This window comes from Megascapheus bottae, chromosome 6 (genome assembly GCF_031878675.1).
Source record: "Megascapheus bottae isolate mThoBot1 chromosome 6, mThoBot2.hap1, whole genome shotgun sequence".
In the NCBI taxonomy this organism is placed as follows: Eukaryota; Metazoa; Chordata; class Mammalia; order Rodentia; family Geomyidae; genus Megascapheus; species Megascapheus bottae.
The window spans coordinates 67,333,284-67,356,180 of NC_143514.1; the positions used below are offsets into that span (position 1 = coordinate 67,333,284).

Genomic DNA, 22,897 nt, shown 5'->3' on the forward strand with positions numbered 1-22,897 from the left:
CAGGGCCTACGGCAGCGCCAACAGGAAGCAATCGCGGGCCTCACCCGAGCAGGAGAGGCCCAAGGTTAAGCGGGGTTGGCCCGGCTGCGGTCCTTAGGGAATTTCCCCAGGAAAAGGTGGCTGGGAGCAGAGAGCAATGGGCCACTTACCAGACACAAGGTAGATCAGCGTCAGTTCTCTAAAGGACTGAGGGAACGAAAAGAGTCGGTATTTATACCTTAAGCAAAGGACCGGAAGTCAATCATTGGCTCCTGCGCCTGCGCGGCTGCTCAGGCAAGCAGCGGGAATGGCCATTCGCTAGGGCTGCTGGGAACCCTCGCTGCTCGAGCACCACGCCTACTTAATTACGGAACTCTCGCGATAGCGCAGCGCAAGCGCGGAACTCTTTCTCGCGAACGTAAAGAGAAGGAGCTCTGTTGTGGGACTGTTAACTAGGTATTACATTTTCTTCTTTTTTTTCCCCCCACTCCTGGGGCTTGAACTCAGGGACTGGGTACTGTCCTTGAGCTTTCGCAAAGCTATCGCTCTACCACTTGATCGACAGCACCACTCTGGTGCTGTGTGTGTATGGGGTACGGAGGAGACATTCTAAGCAAGCAAACTCCCGCCCCCCAGATTTCCTTTTTTTTGTGTGTGGGTCATGAGCTTGAACTCGCCCTGGGCACTGTCTCTGAGCTCTCCAGCTCAAGGCTACCACCCTACCCTTGAACCACGGCCCCACATCCCCTTTTCTAGAGGCTAATTAGAGATGAGTCATGTTCTTTTGTGCCCTGGCTGGCTTTGAACGGTGAACCTCAGATCTCAGCCTCCTGAGTAGCTAGGATTATAGGCGTGAGCCACCCGCCCGGCAAAAGTTTTCTTCTTTACATTGGGTTTACCTAACTTACCTCTGGGTGAATTCAGTATTTACATTTTCCCCCTTAGCTACTTTTCTAGGGTCATCAGCAGTAATTCTAGTTTTTTTTTTGGGGGGGGGAATTGTACTGAACTGAGGGCCTCATAAATTTGCTAGGTATGTACCTCCAGTACGTGTCCCAGCAATTTTTGTTTTCATTATTTTTCAAATAGTCTCCCATTTCTGCCTGAGCAAGCCTAGACTGAGATCCTATATGTTTCCCCACTTCGCTAGGATGACAAATGACAGATGTATACCATCTGCACTCAGCTACTGGTTGACAAAGTCTTGCTAATTTTTTGTCTAAACCTTCCAGATCTCTACTTCTCACATAGCTGGGAGTATAGACAGGAGGCATTACACGCGGCTTTGGCTTTTTTTTTTTTTTTTTTTTTTGCCTGTCCCAGGGCTTGAACTCAGGGTCTTGGGCACTGTACCTAAGCTTCTTGGTGCTCAAGGTTAGTGCTTTACCATTTGAGCCACAGGCCACTTTTGGCTTTTCTTAAGTAGTTTATTGAAGAGTCTTCTGCCTGGGCTGTCTCTTGGCTTCTTTCTTTCATCAGTCATGGGGCTTGACCTGGGGGCATTGGTGCTGTCTCTAAGCTTTTTTTTTTTTTTTTTGCCAGTCCTGGGCTTGAGCTCAGGGCCTGAGCACTGTCCTTGGACTTTCTCAAGGCTAGAGCTCTACCACTTGAGCCTCAGCACCACTTCTGGCTTTTATCTATGTATGTGGTACCGAGGAATCGAACCCGGGTCTTCATGCATGCTAGGCAAGCACTTTAACCACTAGGCCAAACTCCCGGCCTGTCTCTAAGCTCTTTAGCTCAACTCTTGTGCTTTGCTACATTGAGGCACAGTACCACTTCCAGTTTTCTGGTGGCTAATTGCCGATAAGAGTCTCATGAGGCTGGGAATGGGAATGTGGCCTACTGATAGAGTGATTGTGTAGCACTCATAAAACCCCAGGTTTGATTCCTCAGTACCATATATGCAGAAAAAACTGGAAGTGCTATTATGGCTGAAGTAGTAGAGCACTATCCTTGAGCAAAAGAAGCTCAGGGACAGTGTCCAGGCTCTGACTTCAAGCCCCAGGACTGGCATAGACACACACACACACACACAGTCTCATGGATTTTCCTCCCCAGGCTGGCTTTAAATTGCCATCCTCAGATCTCAGCCTCCTGAGTAGCTAGGATTACAGGCATGAGCCAACATTGCCCAGCCTGGCTACTGTTTTTGAGGTAGCTTTGATCTTCTGAAATAAAGTAGAACATAAAACATAATTCACACATGAATTTGTTATTTTAAACTTCTAAAATACTTTAATAATTATTTTAATATTGGTGAGAAAACTGATATACAATGCAATTTTATATTTAACAAGGAGATTCTGTACATCAGGGAAACATTTTGAAGTACAACATATCAGGCTTTTCCTTTTTACATTATGATTGTGAACATCTATCTTAACAGAGAAAGGGAACACAAAATCCATTTTTATACATTAAAAATAACACAAAGACTCCACTTCCAAAGTATCTTTGTAAAAAAAAAAAAAGCATGAATGAGATAAAAGACAAAGCAGAATACTTGATGGCAGAAAAGGAGTTGGACTCTGTCAAGCTTGGCAAAGCAGAAGAAAGACAATGGAGGAAACTTTACAAACATCACCTCAGCCACAGACATGGGGTCTTAAGCCAAGCAGGCTCCAACAAACCAGATGGAATGATTACAAGTCAGATTAGCAGTTAGTGTGTGGCTACTTTGTATCTAGACCTTTAACAGATTCTTAGAGGCTTCAGGAACTTCCAGCTCCCCTGGTGTTAATGGCCTTTAAGGATATGTGGATCTTAGTATTGTTTCCATAGCCACAAAACACCTGACAGTAATAGAGAAATCTGAATTCCCCCTTTTCTCTATACAAAGTGAAAACATTATTTTTTCTTTTTTAAATTTTTGCAGTGCTGGTAGTTCAACGGAGAGCCCTGTAAAGTCCTATAGAATCTAGGGTGGCTCTTTTGGGGCTCTACTTCAGACCAAAAAACATATTACCTCCCCCTCCCTGCCCTTGCCAGTACTGCAGTTTGAATGGAATGCCCTGCAGTTGAAATACTGCTGACCCTTGCCTCCAGCCCCAAATACCAAACACTACCTTTTCAAGTCACACTAACTTGTTTTGAACCACTATTCTTCTCCTGCCATTGCTGGGCTGATGTTCTCTACTACTGGAGCACATAATCAGCCTGTCTCTAATACTTGCAGGCTTTGACCTTCCAGATCTTTCAGATCTCAGCTTCTTGAATAGCTGGCATTACAGGTATGAGCCAACAGTGCTCCACTTGAGCTGATTTTTTTTTTTTGCCAGTCCTGGGGCTTGAACTCAGGGCCTGGGCACTGTCCTTAAGCTTTCTCAAGGCAAGCACCACTTGAGCCATAGCACCACTTCCAGCTTTTTCTGTGCATGTGGTACAAAAGAATCAAACCCAGTGCTTCATGTATGCTAGGCAAGCACTCTACCACTAGGCCACACTCCCAGCCCTGAGCTGACTTTTTTGTGTGTGTGTGTGGGTCATGAGGGTTGAACTTGGCCTGGGTGCTATCCCTGAACTCTTCGGCTCAAGGCTGCGGCCCTACCCTTGAGCCAAGCCCCACTTCCAATTTTCTAGAGGTTAATTAGAGGTAAGAGCCTCAGGTCCTTTTCTGCCGGGGCTGACTTTGAATCTTGTTCCTCAGATCCGGAGTAGCTAGCATTTCAAGTGTGGGCCACTGGAACCGGTCCTTGGACTTTCTCAAGGCTAGAGCTCTACCACTTGAGCCTCAGCACCATTTCTGGCTTTTTTCTATGTATGTGGTACCGAGGAATCGAACCCGGGTCTTCATGCATGCTAGGCAAGCACTTTAACCACTAGGCCAAACTCCCGGCCCCAGGAATCGTTTTTTTTTGTTTTTTGAAGTATCTTTAAGCTGGGTGCTATGGCTCATGCCTATAACCCTAGCTATTCAGGAGGCTGACATCTGAGGATTACAGTTCAAAGCCAGCCTGGGCACTAAACTCTGTGAGACTCATCTCCAATTAACCACAAGAAAACCAGAAGTGGCACTGTGGCTCAAGGGATAGGGTAGAGTGGTAGTCTTGAGTTGAAGAGCTCAAGGACAGCGCCCAGGCCCAGAGTTCAAGTCCCACGACTGACCAAAAAAAAAAAAAAAATATATATATATATATATATATACATACATACATATATCTTTAGCAACTTTAATGTGGATGTGAAAACAGGAAAATCTGCTGAAAGGCTTCATACAGGAAAAAAATAAAAAGCCTAAAATCACAGAAAAACAGCCACAATTTTCTAAATATTACAGTGAAAAGCCACATTCTCCAGATAAATAGGAACTATTTTTATCATTTTTCATAGGTAAGAATTAAGAGGTAAATGATGAGGCTATTATGGTTTTCAGTAGAAATTCAAAGAAAATAACCAAACCTCTGTGTTAGGAAATTAAACTAAGATCTATTTAAATACAAATGGTGTGAGAGCTGAGACAGTGCCTAGGCACCTACCACACTAGCTGGGTGGACAAGGAAAAGGCAACTGAGGTGGGAGCTGCCAGAGGAGCCAGCAGGACTGTGCTGGCATTATGCGAGAACTGAGGCCGGTGTTGGGCCACAACCCGGGCCCTCCTGTGCTTTCCTATGCAGCACACCACAACCCTTAGGGACTTTTCCTGGAGTGTGGGGGCTGCCCACATCAAACAACTCACACAGAGTCCCTCTAACTCTGCTTGACTGAGAATACATCTATTGGTTGAAGTGATTTACAGTATAATTCAGTACAATAGAAGTACAATAGCCTAGCTGAGACAGTGGTACACACTGGTAATCCCAGCACTCAGGAGGCTGAGGCAGAAAGGTCATGAGTTAGAGGCCAGGCGATAGCAAGGGTTGTGTCTCAAATAAAACAGACTACAAACAAACAAGTTCAACCAACTGTAATAGCTAAAGTCATGAGGCAGTTTTCTGCCAAGTTGGCATTAATAGTAAGGCATTTTTAATGTAGAAAATAGACATGAGTTTCTGATTTGACCAATTTAAGATTGAAGTTGCAGCTCAGACCATCTAATAGACGGGAAAACGTAAGTCCCTATTACATCTTCAGGATTATTATTTTTTGGTGCCAGTCCTGGGGCTTGAACTCAGGGCTTAGGTGCAATTCCTGATTTTTTTTTTCCTCAATACTAGTGCTCTACCACTTGAGCCACAGCTCTACTTCAGGCTTTTTGGCTAATTGGAGATAACATTCTTACCAGCTTTTTTGCCCATGCTGGCTTTGAACCTTAATCCTCAGATCTCAACCTCATGAGTAGCTAGAATCACAAGTATGAGCCACTTGAGATTTGGAAAGTGAAAATCAGGATGACAAGTGCCAAAAAAGTAGACAATGTCAAACTCTGAGCTCCTCTCAGGCTAGAAGGCCTTACAAGGCTTATATTGCTGTGTTACAAGAGGTATACTTCAACACTTCCAGTGGACATGCGGTGCGGTACACAGGCTTCCTCAGGAAGTGGGTCCCCCATGTGAGAAGGCTGGGGTCTCTGGAAGGATTTCCCCATGAACAAGTGGATTTGAAGGCTGGAAATCAATGCCCATACAAGTGGGTTTCACAAGTAGGACAGGATAAGTAAGGCTAATGGTGCAAATTGTGCCTCAGTATAAGCAGTCATCTTGGGGCAAGGGTGTGTCAATAAACTCACAACCTGCTAGAGGCTTCAAACTTTGGTGGCTGATGAGGGATAACCCCCACAAGTACACTGCAATGTCAAAAGATCCAGAAGCAGGGACAAAGCTTGCAGTTCTGCTCCAGGGTAGGCACAGGAGAATCCATTCCAGTGAAAGGCTACATTCATAGAAGTGCTATTCACCCCAGAACAAGAACCCAGAAGATACAATGCTGTCTGTGCTGGCAAGCACTGAAGTTCCTGCCATATGTCACTCCCAAGACCAAAGACAGGAGCAGAACAGCCTGTGTTTGGAGTGAGTCTTTTAGTTTCTCTCTCCAACTTGGGTATCATGGACGATGGTAGCTAAAACAGATAACCGTGAAAAGTTACCAGAGAGATAATATAGATTGCTTTGTTAGTCTATTAAAATCTTTAAAATAAACATCTTGATTATATATATAACATATGTAAATACACAAACACACAATTTTTGGGCCAGTCCTAGGGCTTGAACTCATCAGGGCTTAGCACTGTCCCTGAGCTTTTTTTTTTGTTTTTTGCGACAGTCTTGGGCTTGGGCTCAGAGTATGAGCAGTTCTTGGGTTTTCTCAAGGTTAGAGCTCTACCACTTGAGACACAGCACCACTTCTGGCTTTTTTTCTATGCATATGGTACTGAGGAATTGAACCCGGGTCTTCGTGCATGCTAGGCAAGCACTCTACTACTAGGCCAAACTCCCAGCCCCGAGCTTCTTCTTTTTTTTTTTTTTTGCCAGTCCTGGGCTTCAGCTCAGGGCCTGAGCACTGTCCTTGGACTTTCTCAAGGCTAGAGCTCTACCAATGAGCCTCAGCACCACTTCCAGCTTTTTTTCTGTGTGTGGTACTGAGGAATCGAACCTGGGTCTTCGCGCATGCAAGGCAAGCACTCTACCACTAGGCCGAACTCTCAGCCCCTGAGCTTCTTTTGCTCAAGGCTAGTACTATACTACTTAAACTGTAGTGCCACTTGTGGCTTTTCTTTCCTTTTCTTTTTTTTTGTGGGTCATAAGACTTGAACTCAGCCTGGGTGCTGTCCCTGAGCTCTTCAGCTCAAGGCTACCACCTTACCCCTGGGCCTGGGCATTGCCCCTTTGCTGAACTTCAGCTCAAGGCTACCACCATACCCTATGGCCAAGCCCCACTTCCCATTTTCTAGAGGTTAATTAGAGATAAGAATCTCAGGTCCTTTTGTGCCGGGCTGGCTCTGAACCTTGATCCTTAGACCTCAGCCTCCTGTATAGCTAGGATTAAAGGCGTGGGCCACTGCACCTGCCTTTTTTTGTTTTTATGTAGTACTGAAGAATCAAACCCAGGGCTTCATGCATGCTAGACCAACACTACACCAATAACCCACATTGGAGATGGAGTATTGTAGACTTTCTTCCTGGTCTGGCCTCAAACTATGATATTTTAGACCTCATCTTCTAGAGTAGCTAGGATTATAAGCATGAGCGTCTAGTGCTCATCATGGGTCTTTAATCTTAAATATTTTTGAAGCACTATACTGTTTGGCTTGCTTCATGAAGAATGTTTATTAAAATGCAGTTTAAAGCCATGTAAAGTAGGATATATGCCAGTAATCTCAGCTACTAGGGATACAAACTTGAGCCCAATTTGAGCTTAAAAAACTTCATTCTTGAAAACCGAGGTTGGGAGGTTGGCCTAGTGGTGATGTGCTCACCTGGCATGCATGAAGCCCCTTGGGTTTGATTCCTGGAACCACATACACAGAAAAAGCCAGAAGTGGTGCTGTGGCTCATGTGGCAAAGAGCTAGCCTTGAGTAAAAAGCCCCCAAGGAGGAGCCAGGAGTTTGCCTAGTGGTAGAGTGCTCGCCTAGCATGCACGAAGACCTGGGTTTTATTCCTTGGTACCACATACATAGAAAAAACCAGAAGTGGTGCTGTGGCTCAAGTGGTAGAGCTCTAGTCTTGAGAAAACCCAAAGACAGTGCTCAGGCCCTGAGCTCATGCCCTGGGACTGGCAAAAAATAAAAAAAAGTGTTCAAGGAAGCCAGGCTCGGTAGCTCAAGCCTGTAATCCTAGCTACTCAGAAGGCTGAGATCTGAGGATGGCGGTTCAAAGCCAGTGTAAGCACTAAAGACAATGAGACTCTTATCTCCAATTAATTATTAGAAAACAGGAAGTAGGGCTGTGGCTCCAGGAGTAGGGCCTTAGCCTGAAGCTAAAGAGCTCAGGGACAGCACCCAGGCCTAGAGTTCAAGCCCCATGACCCATCAAAAAAAAAAAAAGTATCCAAGGACAGTGCCTAATCCCATAGTTCAAGCCCCAGGACTAGAAACAACAACAAGCCCAACCCCATTAAGTTTATACATAAATTGGCAAGAACCATTGTGCCAAGGAGAACTAAAAACACAGAGGGCAGGGCTGGGAGTTTGACATAGTGGTAACAGTGCTTGCCTAGCATTTACAAAGACCTGGTTTCTATTCCTTGTTACCACATACATAGAAAAAACTGGATGTGGTGCTGTGGCTCAAGTGGTAGAGCTCTAGCCTTGAGAAAGCCTAAGGACAGTGATCAGGCCCTGAGTTCAAGCCACAGGACTGGCACAAAAAACAAAAAAACACAGAGGGAAAGACTTGTCTAACTCAGCACATTTCTTTCTTTCTTTCTTTCTTTTTTTTTTTTTTTTTTGCCAGCCCTGAGGCTAGAATTCAGGGCCTGGGCTCTGTTTTTGAGCCTCTTTGTGCTCAAGCTAGCATTCTACTATTTTGGCCACAGTGCCACTTACAGCCTTTTCTGAGTTTATTTGATGTAAGAGTTTCAAAGACTTTCCTTTCCAGGCTGGTTTGAACTAGATCTCAGCCTCCTGAGTAGCTAGGTTTACAAAAGTGTGAGCCATTGGTGCACAGGCACAACTACATTTTTTTTTTTTTTTTTTTGGTGGGTGTGTCAGTCTTGGGCTCAAACTCAGGGCCTAGTTGCTATCACTGAGCTCACAGCTACTGCTCTACTGCTTAAGCCACAGCTCCACTGATTAACTGGAAATAAAAATCGCGTGGATTCGAACTACAGTCCTCATATCTCAGCTTCCTCAGTAGGTAGGATTATAGGCATGAGCCACTGGTGTCTGATTTCAGCATAATCTTGGCTAGTAAAATGCTAGGCAAGTACCCTACCACTAGGGTGCACTCCTGCCCCATAATCTCTTAACTCAGGAAGGAAAACTTCCTTTGAAGGTATTCATTCTTTTCTCTAAATCCTGGTTCTGCAACATCCCTCTTTAATTCTCATTCATTTCTCTGAATGTAGTCTTTTTTTTTTTTTTTTTTTTGCCAGTGCTAGAGCGGGAACTCAGGGCCTGAGCCGCTTTCTCAAGGCTAGAGCTCTACCACTTGAGCCACAGCACCATGTCTGGCTTTTTTCTATGGATGTGGTACTGAGGAAATGAACCCAGGTCTTTGTGTATGCTAGGCAAGCACTCTACCACTAGGCCAAACTCTCAGCCTGAATGCAGTGTTGTAATCTCATTGAGTATTCTTTTAGTGATGTTGATAGGATTTATTTATTTATTTTTATTTTTTTGCTAGTCCTGGGGCTTGAACTCACAGCCTGAGCACTGTCCTTGGCTATTCTCCTAACCCTCATAGGATTTTTCATATCTGAATAATTATGGTAAGAATGATTGTTTGCTGGGGATATTTTGTTTAGTTTATGGTATTAGAGTTTTGGGGGACTTACCGTGTAAAATGTTTGCTTTCTTCATGAACCTCCATTTCCGAACTTTTAAATTCATTTAATTCTTTTCGTATGGCAGCCTATAGGGCAGAAATAAGATTTTATTATTTTCTGTCTGTGTCGTATGCCAGTTGAGACTTGCTATCTAACTCTATTGTGATTTTGCATTGTGAGCAACTTAGAGGGAGCAAAGAGGCCACATCAACACAGGGAACCAAGTTCTGAGCCCCATATATGTGACTTTCCTTGACACCATTAACTTTGTAATCAAATTTCAAGTTATACCAAAATGTTCAACAATCTAAAGAGATACACAGCTTTCGGTTTTTTAATAGAAATTAATAAAATATAGAAGAGAAATGTGCATTTATTGAAATATATCACCCAAAGTTTATCCAACTAAGTATCAATTAGATTAAAAATGTATTTTATTTTGTCCCCTCCACTCCCTGCCCAACCCCATGATATAACATCTATTTTCTTGTCTTTCATTGTTGATAGAGTTAATAGTGTAAAATTTGGGTTGCATACCTTGGCATTTTGTATATTGCTCTGAAAAAGAGCAAAAGAAGAGAGGGAGACAGAGAGATAAACATTCTGTAGTTACCTTGTCAGCAGGAGTCAATTTGGTCCAGGGTTTGTCTGCTCGCCGATCATAATCTTGAGCATCTGTGACCTCCACATATTCATTAAACCTCAGAATCTTCCTAGCAAGTAGTTCTGCCACAGTCGGCCTTTGACTGAGCTGAAAGAAATGGAGTCCTTGGTTCTATTCTGTCACTATGACAGAATTAAGCCATCAACAATGCACTTAAATTGCCTCTCTTCTTCACTGAACACTGGAATTACTTTGTATTTTAACCATTACTAACTCCTGGGTTCCATCCTTCACAGAGACTCCAGGTCAGTAAATGTATAGTACTTAGTAGATACTATATGGAAAATGCACTATGCAACCTGTGGGTAGGATGTGAGGGGAAAATGAAGGAAGCAGTAACATTGCTCAAAAAGAGATGTACACATTACCTGACTCATGAAATAGTAACCTCTTTGTAATACACCTTAATTATAGCATTTTTTTTTTTTGCCAGTCCTGGGCTTGAGCTCAGAGCCTGAGCACTGTCCTTGGAGTTTCTCAAGGCTAGAGCTCTACCACTTGAGCTTGAGCACCACTTCTGGCTTTTTGCTACGTATGTGGGATACCGAGGAATTGAACCCGGGTCTTCGTGCATGCTAGGCAAGCACTCTACCACTAGGCCAAACTCCCGGCCCCAGCAATATTTTTAAGCTGGTGGTTTATACCTGCAATCCTAGCTACTTAGGAGGCTGAGACCTGAGGATCGAGGTTCAAAGCCAGCCTGGGCACAAAAGTCCATGAGTATCTGACCTTCAATTAATCACCAGAAAACCAGAAGTGGTGTTGTGGCTCAAGAGGTAGAACATTAGTATTGAACTGAAGAGCTCAGGGAAACACCCTGGGCCAGAGTTCAAGCCCCAAAACTGACCAAAAAAAAAAAATTAAATGTCATACAATTCATTTATTATCAATTGACTGATTGAAGTACTGGCATTTGAACTCAGGGCCTTGCACTTGCTAGGTAGGTGCTCTACTACTTGAACCCTGTCCCCAACTGAAAGTTTATTCTTTGGAAATCAGTTAATTGGATAACTAAAGTTGAGAATTACGTTATAACCCAGTGCTTCTCAAACTAGATCAAAGGTAGATTAGCCTGAAAATGTAGCCTAGTGGTAGAGCACATGAAGTCCTGGGTTCAGCCTCTAGCACTCCTCAACAAAATGTGTAGATTTTGTGTACTTTATTTCACCTATACGCAGGTATCAGATTCTGTAACAAATTATGATTTATATCGGCACCATAAGATAACCTGCTCAACCTGAGTACACAGCCTCTAATCATAAATGGTAACTCCTCAGTTTTTGAGGAAAGAAGATGTGGAATAAAACCAGAAAACAACATCTGGATCCCTTGTTCTCCTGGGGATTCTTTTATTTATTGATTTTTTGTCAGCTTGAACATTGGGCCTCAGCACTGTCTCTTGAGTTCTTCAGCTTAAGGCTACTGTTCTATCACTTTAAGCCACAGTGCCACTCCAGTTTTCCTCAGATCTTAGCCTCTGGAGTAGCTAGGATTATAGGCCTGAGCCACCAGTGCCTGGCCTTCTGTGGATTTTTTTTTTGGTCATGGGGCTTAGACTCTGGGCCTGGGCCCTGTCCCTGAGTTCAAGGCTACCACTCAACCCCTTGAGCCACAGTGCCACTTCCGGTTTCCTACTGGTTAACTGGAAATAAGAGTCTCATGGACTTTACTGCCCAGGCTGGCTTTGAACCATGATCCTCAGAACTCAGACTTCTGAGTAGCTAGGATTACAGGTGTGAGCCACCATGCCTGGCCCTCTTTTTTTTTCTTTGGTCAGTTGTGGGACTTGAACTCTGGACCTGGACTCTTCAGCTCAAGGCTACCATCCTACCCCTTGAGCCACAGCACCACTTCCCATTTTCTAGTGGTTAATTGGAGATAAGAGTCTCAAAGTCTCAAGTACCTAGACTGGCCTTGAACCTCGATCCTCAGCCTCCTGAGTAGCTAGGATTACAGGCATAAGCCACTATGCCTGGCTCAGGGAATTTTTTTATTTTTATTTTTATCAGTCCTGGGGCTTAAACTCAAGGACTGAGCACTGTTTGGTATTTTCTCAATGCTAGGGCTCTACGTCTTGAACCACACCAACACTTCAGGCTTTTTCTATAGATGTAGTACTGAGGAATCAAACCTGGGTCTTTGTGAATGCTAGGCAGGCACTCTTACCACTAGGCCAAATTCCCAGCCCCTCTAGGGATTCTTAAGAGTTCTGAGAAATATCTAGTGAAATTAGACCAAATCTATAGGAGTTAATTCCAAACTCACGGTTTAATGGTAAACAGAAAGAGCTTAAACCCAGAGAAAACTGGGGCTTGTAATAGAATATGCACTATCTTAATTGATCTGGAACCAAGGAGAGTATTATGTTTTTCTTAGACTTTTTAGCTATTACTCAGGGGTATTTCAATTCTTTTTCTGATTACAAAACAACTAGCATGCTTTGCAAAATTGAATGCTACACATTTTTTTCTGTTATTGTTTCTACTCACCAACAAGTCTTATGCAACTGAAAAGCTCAATGATAAAAAACATTTGAATGCATAAGATTTGGGGTTTGGCTGGGAATGTGGCTGAGGGGGTAGAGTACTTACTTAGCATGTATCTAACCCTGGGTTAGATTCCTCAGCACCACATACACAGAAAAAGCTAGAAGTGGCCCGAGTGGCAAGTGGTTGAGCCTTGAACAAAAGAAGTTCAGGAACAGTACCAGGCCCTGAGTTCAAGCCCCAGGACTGACCAAAAAGATTCTGGATTTGATATACAGTACATCAAAACAAACAAAAGAAATAAAACTCAAAATAAAAACTCCACCAAGTTTCAGACTCTATATCAAAATTCTAGCCCTACTAAATGAAAGGTTAAAAAATATCAAACACCTTGTTCCAAGTCTTTTTGAACATATAAATAATGAAAGAAAAGTCAGTGCTAGAAGTTCAAGCCTATAATCCTAGTTACTCAGGAGGCTGTGATGTACCAGAGACTGACAGCCAATTAACTAGCAAAAAGGAGACATGGAGGTGTGGCTCATGTTGCAGACTGCCAGCTTTGAGTGAAAAAGCCAAGCAGGAGTGCTAGGCCCTAAGTTTAAGCCTCAGTACTAGCACAACAAGCTGCTGATGTTTTCTATACATATATGCTTATTATCTACAACATGAAGCTAATTTATTTCCAATCCAATCATTCATGCAACTATGAGAGTGAAAGCGAGTCCAGGAGAAGCAGCACCTTCCTAGTGAGCCGGCGTTTAATCTCGCGCTTCTCTGCCTGACGGTCAGCTTCATTTTTAGCTACAATTGAGAAAGAAACAAAGGATATTATTGCAAAATTTGCATAGAAAACACCTTTATACTACAGATTTCTTTCTTTCTTTCTTTCTTTTTTTTTTTTTGTTTGGTTGGTGGTAGGGCTTGAACTCTGGGCCTGAGCAATGCACCTGAGCTCTTCAGCTCAGTGCTAGCATTCTACCACTTGAGCCACAGCACCAGTTCTGGCTTTTTCTGTATATGTGGTATTGAGGAATTGAACCCAAGGCTTGATGCATGGTAGCTAAGTACTCTCTACCACTATGTCACATTCCCAGCAGCACAATGTACTCTTTTTTTTTTTTTTTCTTTTTTTGGTCAGTTGTAGGACTTGAACTCTGGGCCTGGGTGCTATCCCTGAGCTCTTCAGCTCTTGGTTACCTCCCTACCCTTTGAACCACAGGGCCACTTCCCATTTTTTGGTGATTAATTGGAGATAAATAGTCTCATAGACTTTTTAGTGGCTGGGCTGCTGGCTTTGAACATAGATCCTCAGATCTCAGCCTCCTGAGAAGCCAGGATTACAGGCACGAGCCATGTCTAGCCACAGTGTGCTCTTTAAGAAGTTTATTAAACTGGGCGTGGTGGCTCATGCATGTAATCCTAGCTACTCAGGAGGCTGAGATCTGAGGATCAAGGTTCAAAGTCAGCCCAGGTACAAAAGAACCTGAGGCTCTGATCTCTAATTAACCTCTAGAAAACGGGAATTAGGGCTTGGCTCAAGGGTAGGGTGGTAGCCTTCAGCTGAAGAGCTCAGGGACAGTGCCCAAGCGAGTTCAAGTCCCATGACCCACCAAAAAAAAAAAGGACAGAAAGAAAGAAAAATTTGTTAGGAGCTGGGTGCTGTGGCTCACGTCAGCAATCCTAACTACTCAAGAGGCTGAGATCTGAGGATCGAGGTTCAAAGCCAGCCATTAAAGTCTGTGAGGCTCTTATCTCAAATTAACCACTAGAAAACCAGAAGTGGCCCTATGGCTCAAGGGGTAAGGGGTAGCTTTGAGCTGAAGTGCTCAGGGACAGCTCCCAGGCCCAGAGTTTCAAGCCCCACAACCAACTAAAAAAAAAAGAAAGAAGAAAGAAAAGTTTGTTAGGGAGTTAGTGTAAAAACAGAAAGCAATAAACAAGTTTTCTTTTTTTTTTTTTTCCTTTTCTTTTTCAGCTAGTTTTAGAGCTTAAACGTAGGGCTTTGGTGCTGTGCCTGAGCCTTGTTGGGTTCAAGGCTAGTGCTCTATTATTTGAGCCACAGCACCATTTCTGGCTTTTTCTGAGTTTATTGGGATAAAAGTTTCAGAACATGGATAACGTACTCGGACAACAATAAATACACAGTTCTATCTGATGGCTGTAGAGGTTTAAAAAAAGTCACAGAAAACCCAGGAAACTGGGCCCTCAGATTCCATTCTGATCCAGGAGCACAGCTCCTACTCTGGTTCCCTGAAGCCGGAAAAAAGTTGGAACAGTGTCTCCCACACTGTCATGCCGAAGGTAGTCCCAGGGTTTCCTGAGAATACTAAAATAGAATTTTCTGGAATACTTCCATACACTAAACAATAATGTGTTATAACTTTCAAAGTCTGGGTAAACTTTGTTCCCTGAAGACACTGTTTTCTGATAAAAACACTCTCCTTGGTCCATTTAGCAAATACTTATTCTTTTATGTATTTTAGTCATAAGCTTTCAAGTGCTGGTAGCTCATGCCTATAGCTTTCCAAGCTAACCTCTCCTGTAATCCTCGGCTGAGATCTAAGGATTGTGGTTCCAAACCAGCCCGGGAAAACAAATGAGACTCTTTTATCTCCAATTAACTAGCAAAAAGCCAAAAGTGAAGGTGTGGCTCAAACGGTAAAGCATTCTCTTTGAGTGGCAAGAATGTTAAGTCTCAGTATAGGACACACATGCATGCGCGTGCACGTGCGCACACACACACATACACCACGATAAACAGGCAAAGAATAACTGGACTCACGCTGTAGTATATTTCGTTGTTCTAGTTCTTCTGGAGTTGGTCTTTGGCTCAGTCGCCTAAAAAAGGAAACACATAAAGATATCATCCATGTTAAACCTCCTAATCACATTTATAAGTATTTTTTTATTTTTTTTTGCCAGCTTGGGCTCAGGGCCTGAGTACTGTCGTTGGACTTTCTCAAGGCTAGAGCTCTACGACTTGAGCCTCAGCACCACTTCCAGCTTTTTTCTATGAATGTGGTACCGAGGAATCGAACCCAGATATTCGTGCATGCTAGGCAAGCACTCTACCACTAGGCCAAACTCCCGGCCCCATTTATAAGTATTTTTTGACCATAGTTTACATTAATCCATACACAAATTACTACATTTTCAAGCAGATCTATTTCATTCCCTTGTTTAAGAAATGATTTTTCACACTGAAAGGAATTTTACATGCAAACAGGAATCCAGGATTCTAGTTATAGCTCTAATATCAATAGGAGACATCACCACACCAAAAAAGTTTAGTTAAGCGGGCGCAGTGGCTCACGCCTTTAATCCTAGCTATCAGGAGGCTGAGAACTGAGGATTGAGGTTCAAAGCCAGAGGTTCAAATCCAGTCAGGGCACTAAAATGTCTGTGAGACTCCTATCTCCACTAGAAAATGGGAAGTGGTGCTGTGGCTCAAGGGGTAGGGTGGTAGCCTTGAGCTGAAGAGTTCAGGGATAATGCCCAGGCCCAGGGGTAGGGCAGTAGCCTTGAGTTGAAGGGCTTAGGGACAGGGCCCAGGCCCACAGTTCTCAAGCCCCATGACCCCCCCCCCCTAAAAAAAAGTCAAGAGTGTGGGGCTTAGCATATACACAGCCCTACATTTGAGACTTGGTACAAGTTCTCCAAAATAACAAACTTAGATTCCCAGAATATATTAGCAGAAACTCTGATTAAATAAATCATGGTGAGATTGTATGTATGTATGTATGTATGTATGTATGTATGTATGTATGTCTTATTCATATGTGGGTATTTCGGGTGTTTTTTGAGATCAAGTATAGGTTGACCAAGTTGGCTATTTCCTGTCTCAACCTTTCAAGTAACTGGGACTACAGGTACGTAACACTTGGAGATTGAACCAAGGCTTGAAGTATGCTAGATAAGCACTCTACCACATAAGCCATGCCCTTAGCACCTCTCTCTCTCCCTTTCCTTCCTTCCTTGCTTCCTTCCTTCCCTTTCTCTCTCTCTCTCTCTCTCCCCCTCATTTCCTCCTTCCCTTTTTTCCTTCCTTTCAAACTCTGTTTTTGAAATAGAACATGGTTTCCCTAACTTTCCCTAAACTTTCCACCCTCCCGTTTCTCCTCCCAAGTAGCTGGGATTAAAAATGCTAAGTCACCAAGTCTCTAGTTTTTTTTAAACCAGAGGCTTATGATGCACTGGAATTTGAGACCATCTTTTCTAATATAATTACTTTGTGTTTGTAATTATATTAACTTAAATTTCAGTTTTCTCTGTGAAGTATGTGATGGAAGCTTGTCAACAATTGTGAAGTGTTATTCATCAATGATAACATCATTTCTGGAGTCAGAAAGGTATTCATCTCTTTAATTTATACTTCTCAGACAGTGTTTCAGCTACCTACTAATTATTCACCTATTGTTGCTTACATAAAGAACTCCTATTCCCATTCCGTACATGATTTACTTATCTTTTTTCTTTTAGTTAATACTGGAGTCTGAACTCAGGGCCTCATGCTTGCTAAGCAGGCATTTGAACCACTCCTCATCCCCTGTAAGTACTAGTTATTTTCACAGTAGGGTCTTCATTTTATGCAGAGGATAGCCTAGATCATCATCTAGGACCTGAGAGTTTTTTTGGTGTGTGGGTCATGAGGCTTGAACTTGGTGTAGGTGCTGTCCCTGAGCTCATCAGCTCAAGGCTTCCCCCTTACCCTTGAGCCAAGCCCCACTTCCTGTTTTCTAGAGGTTAATTGGAGATAAGGGTCTCAGGTCCTTTTTGTGCCCAGGCTGGCTTTGACCTTGATTCCCAGATCTCAGCCTCCAGAGTAGCTAGGATTACAGGTGTGAGCTATAGCATGCAGGAAGGACTTGAGACTCTTATCTCCAATTAACCTCTAGCCTTAAGCAAAAGAGCTCAGGCACCCAGGCCCAGAGTTCAAGCCCCACAACCAACAACAACAAAGAAAGAATTTTGCAGATTTTCCTGCCCTGGTTGGCTTTGTCTCAGATTCTCAGATCTCAGCCTTCTGAGTAGCTAGGATTACAGGTGTGAGCCATCAATGCCACAGATTTTGTTTTTTGCCAGTCCTGGGGCTTGAATTTAGGGCCTGGGCACTGTCCTTGGACAGTTTCTCATCAAGGCTAGTGCTTGGCCACTTGAGCCACAATGCCAATTCCGGCTTTTTCTGTGTATGTAGAACTGAGGAATCAAACCCAGGGCTTTGTGTATGCTAGGCAAGCACTCTACCACTAGGCTATGCTTCTGACCCAGTGCCACAGATTTTTATGTATGCAATTCAGTACTGTTCACTACATATAAAATATTCAATAACTCCTTACAGATTAGTTATCATGCATAAACAAAACTTTAGTAACTTCCTGTTTCACAAGATTCTTCCCCCTACCCTTTAGCTCTTGATAAGCACCATTCTACTCTGCTTCTATCAGTATTTTAGATTACTTTTAAATTCATAAAGTACTTGGAGTAGCAGTTCTATGACCATTTTCTTTTTTTTTTTTGTTGCCATTGTGAATAAATCCCTATTCTTTTTTTTAAAGAATTTATTAACATTGATTTTTACATCATATTTTAAATGACAAGTTTAACATACAAGTGTTCAAGGAGGGAATCTCTATTTACAATCACTGGGACTTAGTATTTAGAACTTAATCAAAATTAGCTAAGGGTTTGTATGTCATTGAAACATATAAATTTATGAAATAAAACATTATGTCTATAGAGTCATAGGTTTTTATGTCTATATAGTTATGTTTATATTTCCATTACCATGTCCATAGCTTTGGGTATGCAGTTATTGAGTCCTCGCTCTTGTACTCTTTGGATTTAATAGCCACATATTAAGGATACCATGCGCCTTTTGATCCTTAGCTATGACCATTTTCTTGTTGAGATTAACCAAGGGTTTCATAAATGCAAGAGATCATCCACTTAACCACACTGCCAGTTTGTAACTGGCTTTTTTCTTAGCATAATATCTTGAAGTTTTATCTATGTTGTTGCATTTGATAGGACTTTCCTTCCACTTCTTTTTTTCTTTTTCAAGCTTAGGCTGGCCTTGAATGTGCAATCCTAATCCTTCAGCCACTGCCTCCTTAATGCTGGAACTGCAGGTCTGCAGGTGCATGCCAACATATTAGCTATCTTTAATTTTTCGTTGTTGTTGTTGATGGTGGGACTTGAACTCTGGGCCTGGGCCTGTCCCTGAGCTCTTCAGCTCAAGGCTATCGCCCTACCCCTTGAGCCACAGTGCCACTTCTGGTTTCCTGGTGATTAACTGGAGATAATCGTTTAATGGGCTTTTATAGTGCTAGGGCTGGCTTTGAACCTTGATCCTCAAATCTTAGCTTCCTGAGAAGCTAGGATTACAGGCGTTAGCCAATAGGCCCAACTTCTTTAATATTTTTTTAATAACTTAAATATTCATTTTCTGTATGATTTTTGAATTTCTACCAACCGTTAATTATTAGATTAAGACTTGAAAAATTCTTTTTTTTTTTTTTTTGGCCAGTCCTAGAGTTTCAACTCAGGGCCTGAGCACTGTTTCTGGGCTTTTGTCAAGGTTAGTGCTCTACCAGGTGAGCCACAACACCATTTCTAGCTTTTCCTATGTATGTGGCACCAAGGAATATAACCTGGGTCTTCGTGCGTGCTAGGCAAGCACTCTACCACTAGGCCAAACTCTCGACCCTTTTATTATAAATGAAATACCTTTATTAGATACATGAATTATATAATATTCTATAATGTGGTTGCTTATTTTATTTATTTTTTTGTGGGTCATGGGGCTTGAACTTGGCCTGGATACTGTCCCTGAGCTTTTCATTTCAAGGCTACCACCCTACTCTTGAGCCAAGCCCCACTTCCCTGTTTTCTAGAGGTTGACTAGAGGTAAGAAACTCAGATTCTTTTGTGCCCAGGCTGGCTTTGAACCTTGATCCTCAGATATCAGGCTCCTGAGTAGCTAGGATTACAAGGGTGAGCCAACGTACCTGCTTAGCTTTGTGGTTGTTTATTTTTGTTTTTTTTTGTTTGTCAGTCCTGGGGCTTGATCTCAGGGTCTGATTGCTATCCTTGCATCTCTTTGTACTCAAAACTAGCATTGTACTACTCTGAGCTATAGTGCCACTTCTGGCTTTTCTGAGTAGTTCTTCAGAGATAAGAGTCTTATAGACCTTTCTGCCTAGGCTGGCTTTGAACTGTGACTGAAAAGCACATTTCAGCCTCCTGAGTACCATGAGCAACCAGTAATTTGGCTGTGTGTGTGTGTGTGCGTGCATGTGTGTGTGTGTTCGTGTTCCTAGGGATCAAACACAGGGCCTCCACAATGCTAGGCAAGGTAGCTCTACAAGAATTATATTCAGGGCTGGGAGCGTAGCCTAGTGGGAGAGCACTTGCTTATGCACTCACGAAGTCCTGGATTCGATTCCTCAGTACCACATACACAGAAAAAGCCCAGAAATGGTGCTGTAGCTCAAAGGATAGAGCCATTAGCCATGAGAAAACCCAAGGACAGTGATCAGGCCCCAAGTTCAAGCCCTGGAACTGGCAAAAAAAAAAAAAAAAAGAATTACATATAGCCAGAGACTAAAGTTCTCTATTCTTTTTTTTTCCCCCTCAAGTTTGTTTTTGGTTTTATTTTTGTTTTTTGGTGAGTCATGGGGCTTGAACTCTGCCTGGGTACTGTCCCTGAGCTCTTCAGCTCAAGGCTATCGCCCTACCCTTGAGCCAAGCCCCATTTCTTGTTTTCTAGAGTTTAATTGGAGATAAGAGTGCTCTTTTTTTTTGGGGGGGGGGGAGTTCTGGGGCTTGCACTCAGGCCTAAACACTGTCCTTGGGCTTTTTCCTCATTGTACAGTGGTATCCAGTATGTTTTTGTTTTGTTTTTTTTGGCCAGTCCTAGGCTTGAGCTCAGGGCCTGAGCACTGTCCTTGGACTTTCTCAAGGCTAGAGCTCTACCACTTTAGCCTCAGTACCACTTCTAGCTTTTTTCTATGTAAGGGGTACAGAGGAATCGAACCTGGGTCTTCCTGCATGCTATGCAAGCACTGTACCACTAGGCCAAACTCCTGGCCCCAGTGTGGGTGTGTATTTTATTTATATTTCTTTTTTTGTGGGTCATGGGGCTTGAACTCTGGGCTTTTGAGCTCAAGGCTACCACCCTACCCCTGAGCCTGGGCATTGTTCCTGGGCTCCACAGCTCAGGGCTACTGCCCTACCCTTGAGCCACAGCCCCACTTCCTGTTTTCTAGAGGCTAATTATAGATAAGTCTCAGGTCCTTTTGTGCCCGGGCTGGCTTTAAATCTTGATCCTCAGATCTCAGCCTCCTAACTAGCTAGGACTACAGGCATGAGCCACTGCGTCCATCTCCCATTATATATTTTTAATAAACTGTACTTCTTAAAAAGTTGATAAATTATCTCCCACAAAGTATGTGTCATACATACAAGCATCTCAGCCCTTCTAAGCATAGGCCTACCGGATCAATGTGTTTCCAATTTGGTGCCGTATCTCATTCCACTCCTCCTTGCTTTTATGAGGCCAAGAATTCAAGTTCAACTCTGGTTCACTGGGTCTGTGGTTCAACTTCATTGCCAGTGTGTCCTTCCTCTTTACTTTGTTAGCCAGAGCACCTGTACATAAGGAGGAGAACAAAATGAAGAAGCATGAAACCAATAGCCTGACAATGTGGAGTTAGGCAAAAATAAATAAATAAAACATCCAAATTCTCACTTGGCTTATGATTCTGTCGAGAGACTGGAGGTAGCTCAAGGTATAGAGTACTGTCTAGCAAGCACAAGGTCCTGGATTTAATGTCTACTACTAACATCATCAGAATTAAAGCATAAAAGCTTTCAGCCTAATCTCAAAGCTTTAGTGCATGCTAGGTGAGCGTTCTACCTACTAGGCCATAATCCAAGCCCCTCTTTTCTTTTTGGTTGGTCATGGGTCTTGAACTCTGGGCCTGGGGGCTGTCCCTGAACTCTTCAGCTCAAGGATATCGCTCCACCCCTTGAGCCATAGTATCCACTTCCATCTTTTTTTTAATGGAAATCATGTGTCAGTGTATACCAGCTAATTTGTTTTTCATTTGTTTTGTGTTAATATTGGGGTTTAAACACAGAAACTTGATTAGAGTTTTCACTCAAGGCTGGTGCTCTACCACTTGAGCCATGCCTTCAGTTCTGTTTCATGTTTTGTCTGCTTGGCTTCAAATCCCAATCCTCAGCTCTTAGCCATCAGTGCCTAGAATCTGCCTAACCTTTTCCTTCCTTCTCTCTTTTCTATTTGTGTGTGTGTGTGTGTGTGTGTGTGTGTGTGTGTGTGTGTGTGTGCCAGTACTGGTGCTTGAACTCAAGGCTTAGGTGCTGTCCCTTAGCTTTTTCACCCAAATATTTTATCACTTGAGCCATACTTCTCCCCCCTCCTCTCGTCTTTCCTTTTGCCAGTCCTGGGCCTTGAACTCAGGGCCTGAGCACTGTCCCTGAGTTCCTTTTGATTAAGGTTAGCTCTCTACCACTTGAGTCACTTCAGGCTCTTTTAGTTCCTGTTGTTGGTGGTGGTGGTCGTGGGGCTTGAATGCTGGGCTTGGACACTGTCCCTGTACTCTTCAGCTCAAGGCTACTGCACTACCCCTTGAGCCATAGTACCACTTCTGGTTTGCTAGTGGTTAACTGGAGTCTCATGGACTTTTAGTGCACAGGTTGGCTTTGAACCCCAATCCTCAGATCTCAGCCTCCTGAGTAGCTAGGATTACAGGCATGAGCCACCATACCCAGCCCACTTCAGGCTTTTTCTAAGTAGTTTATTGGAAATAAGAGTCTCATAGACTTTCCATTCTGGCTGGCCTTGAACTGTAATCTTTAGATATTAGTCTCCTAAGCAGCATGGATTACAGGGGTGAGCTACCAATGGCACAGCTTCCCTTTCTTCTTTTTTGTCCTAGCTGTAACTCCAGACAGGATCCAGAGAGGAGTTTTACCATCTCATCTCTAGGTTTCATGGAGATTTTCTTTACCCTCTGTGTTAGCCTCTTAAGACACGGGTCATCCTTAAAAGGGCACAGGAAAGGGCGTTAATGTATATTTTTGAAGCTACATTTCCAATTTCTTTCTTTCTTCCTCTTTTTTTTTTTTTTGGTGGGTCATGGGGCTTGCACTTGGCCTGGGCACTGTTCCTGAGCTCTTCAGCTCAAGGCTACCACCCTACCATTGAGCCCCACTTCCTGTTTTCTAGAGGTTAACTGGGGATAAGAGTTTCAGGTCCTTTTGTGCCCAGGCTGGCTTTGAACCTTGATCCTCAGATCTCACCCTCCTGACTAGCTAGGATTATAGGCGTGAGCTACCACAACTGGCTTGCATTTCCATTTTTTTTTTTTTTTTTTTTTT

The 22,897-nt window shown here is 43.1% G+C and overlaps 1 protein-coding gene and 1 non-coding gene across 8 annotated transcripts in view; both read right to left on the reverse strand.

Moving 5' to 3' along the window:
• Positions 1 to 3,676: 3,676 nt before the first annotated feature.
• Positions 3,677 to 22,897, reverse strand: part of Phactr4 (phosphatase and actin regulator 4) — a 61,220-nt gene continuing 41,999 nt past the window's right edge. For all 7 annotated transcript variants that reach the window (XM_090335450.1, XM_090335453.1, XM_090335454.1 and 4 more), the window contains 6 exons: positions 20,989 to 21,142; positions 15,276 to 15,331; positions 13,233 to 13,294; positions 9,957 to 10,094; positions 9,353 to 9,429; positions 3,677 to 5,977 (listed from right to left, as the gene is read on the reverse strand). In XM_090335450.1, coding sequence (XP_090191576.1) covers positions 5,962 to 5,977; positions 9,353 to 9,429; positions 9,957 to 10,094; positions 13,233 to 13,294; positions 15,276 to 15,331; positions 20,989 to 21,142 — 503 coding nt within the window. In that variant the 3' untranslated portion in view covers positions 3,677 to 5,961. The remainder of the gene's footprint in view (positions 5,978 to 9,352; positions 9,430 to 9,956; positions 10,095 to 13,232; positions 13,295 to 15,275; positions 15,332 to 20,988; positions 21,143 to 22,897) is intronic.
• Positions 22,454 to 22,573, reverse strand: LOC150062233 (small nucleolar RNA SNORA26). Its single transcript, XR_016536069.1, has one exon. It is a non-coding gene; the product is annotated as a small nucleolar RNA SNORA26 (small nucleolar RNA).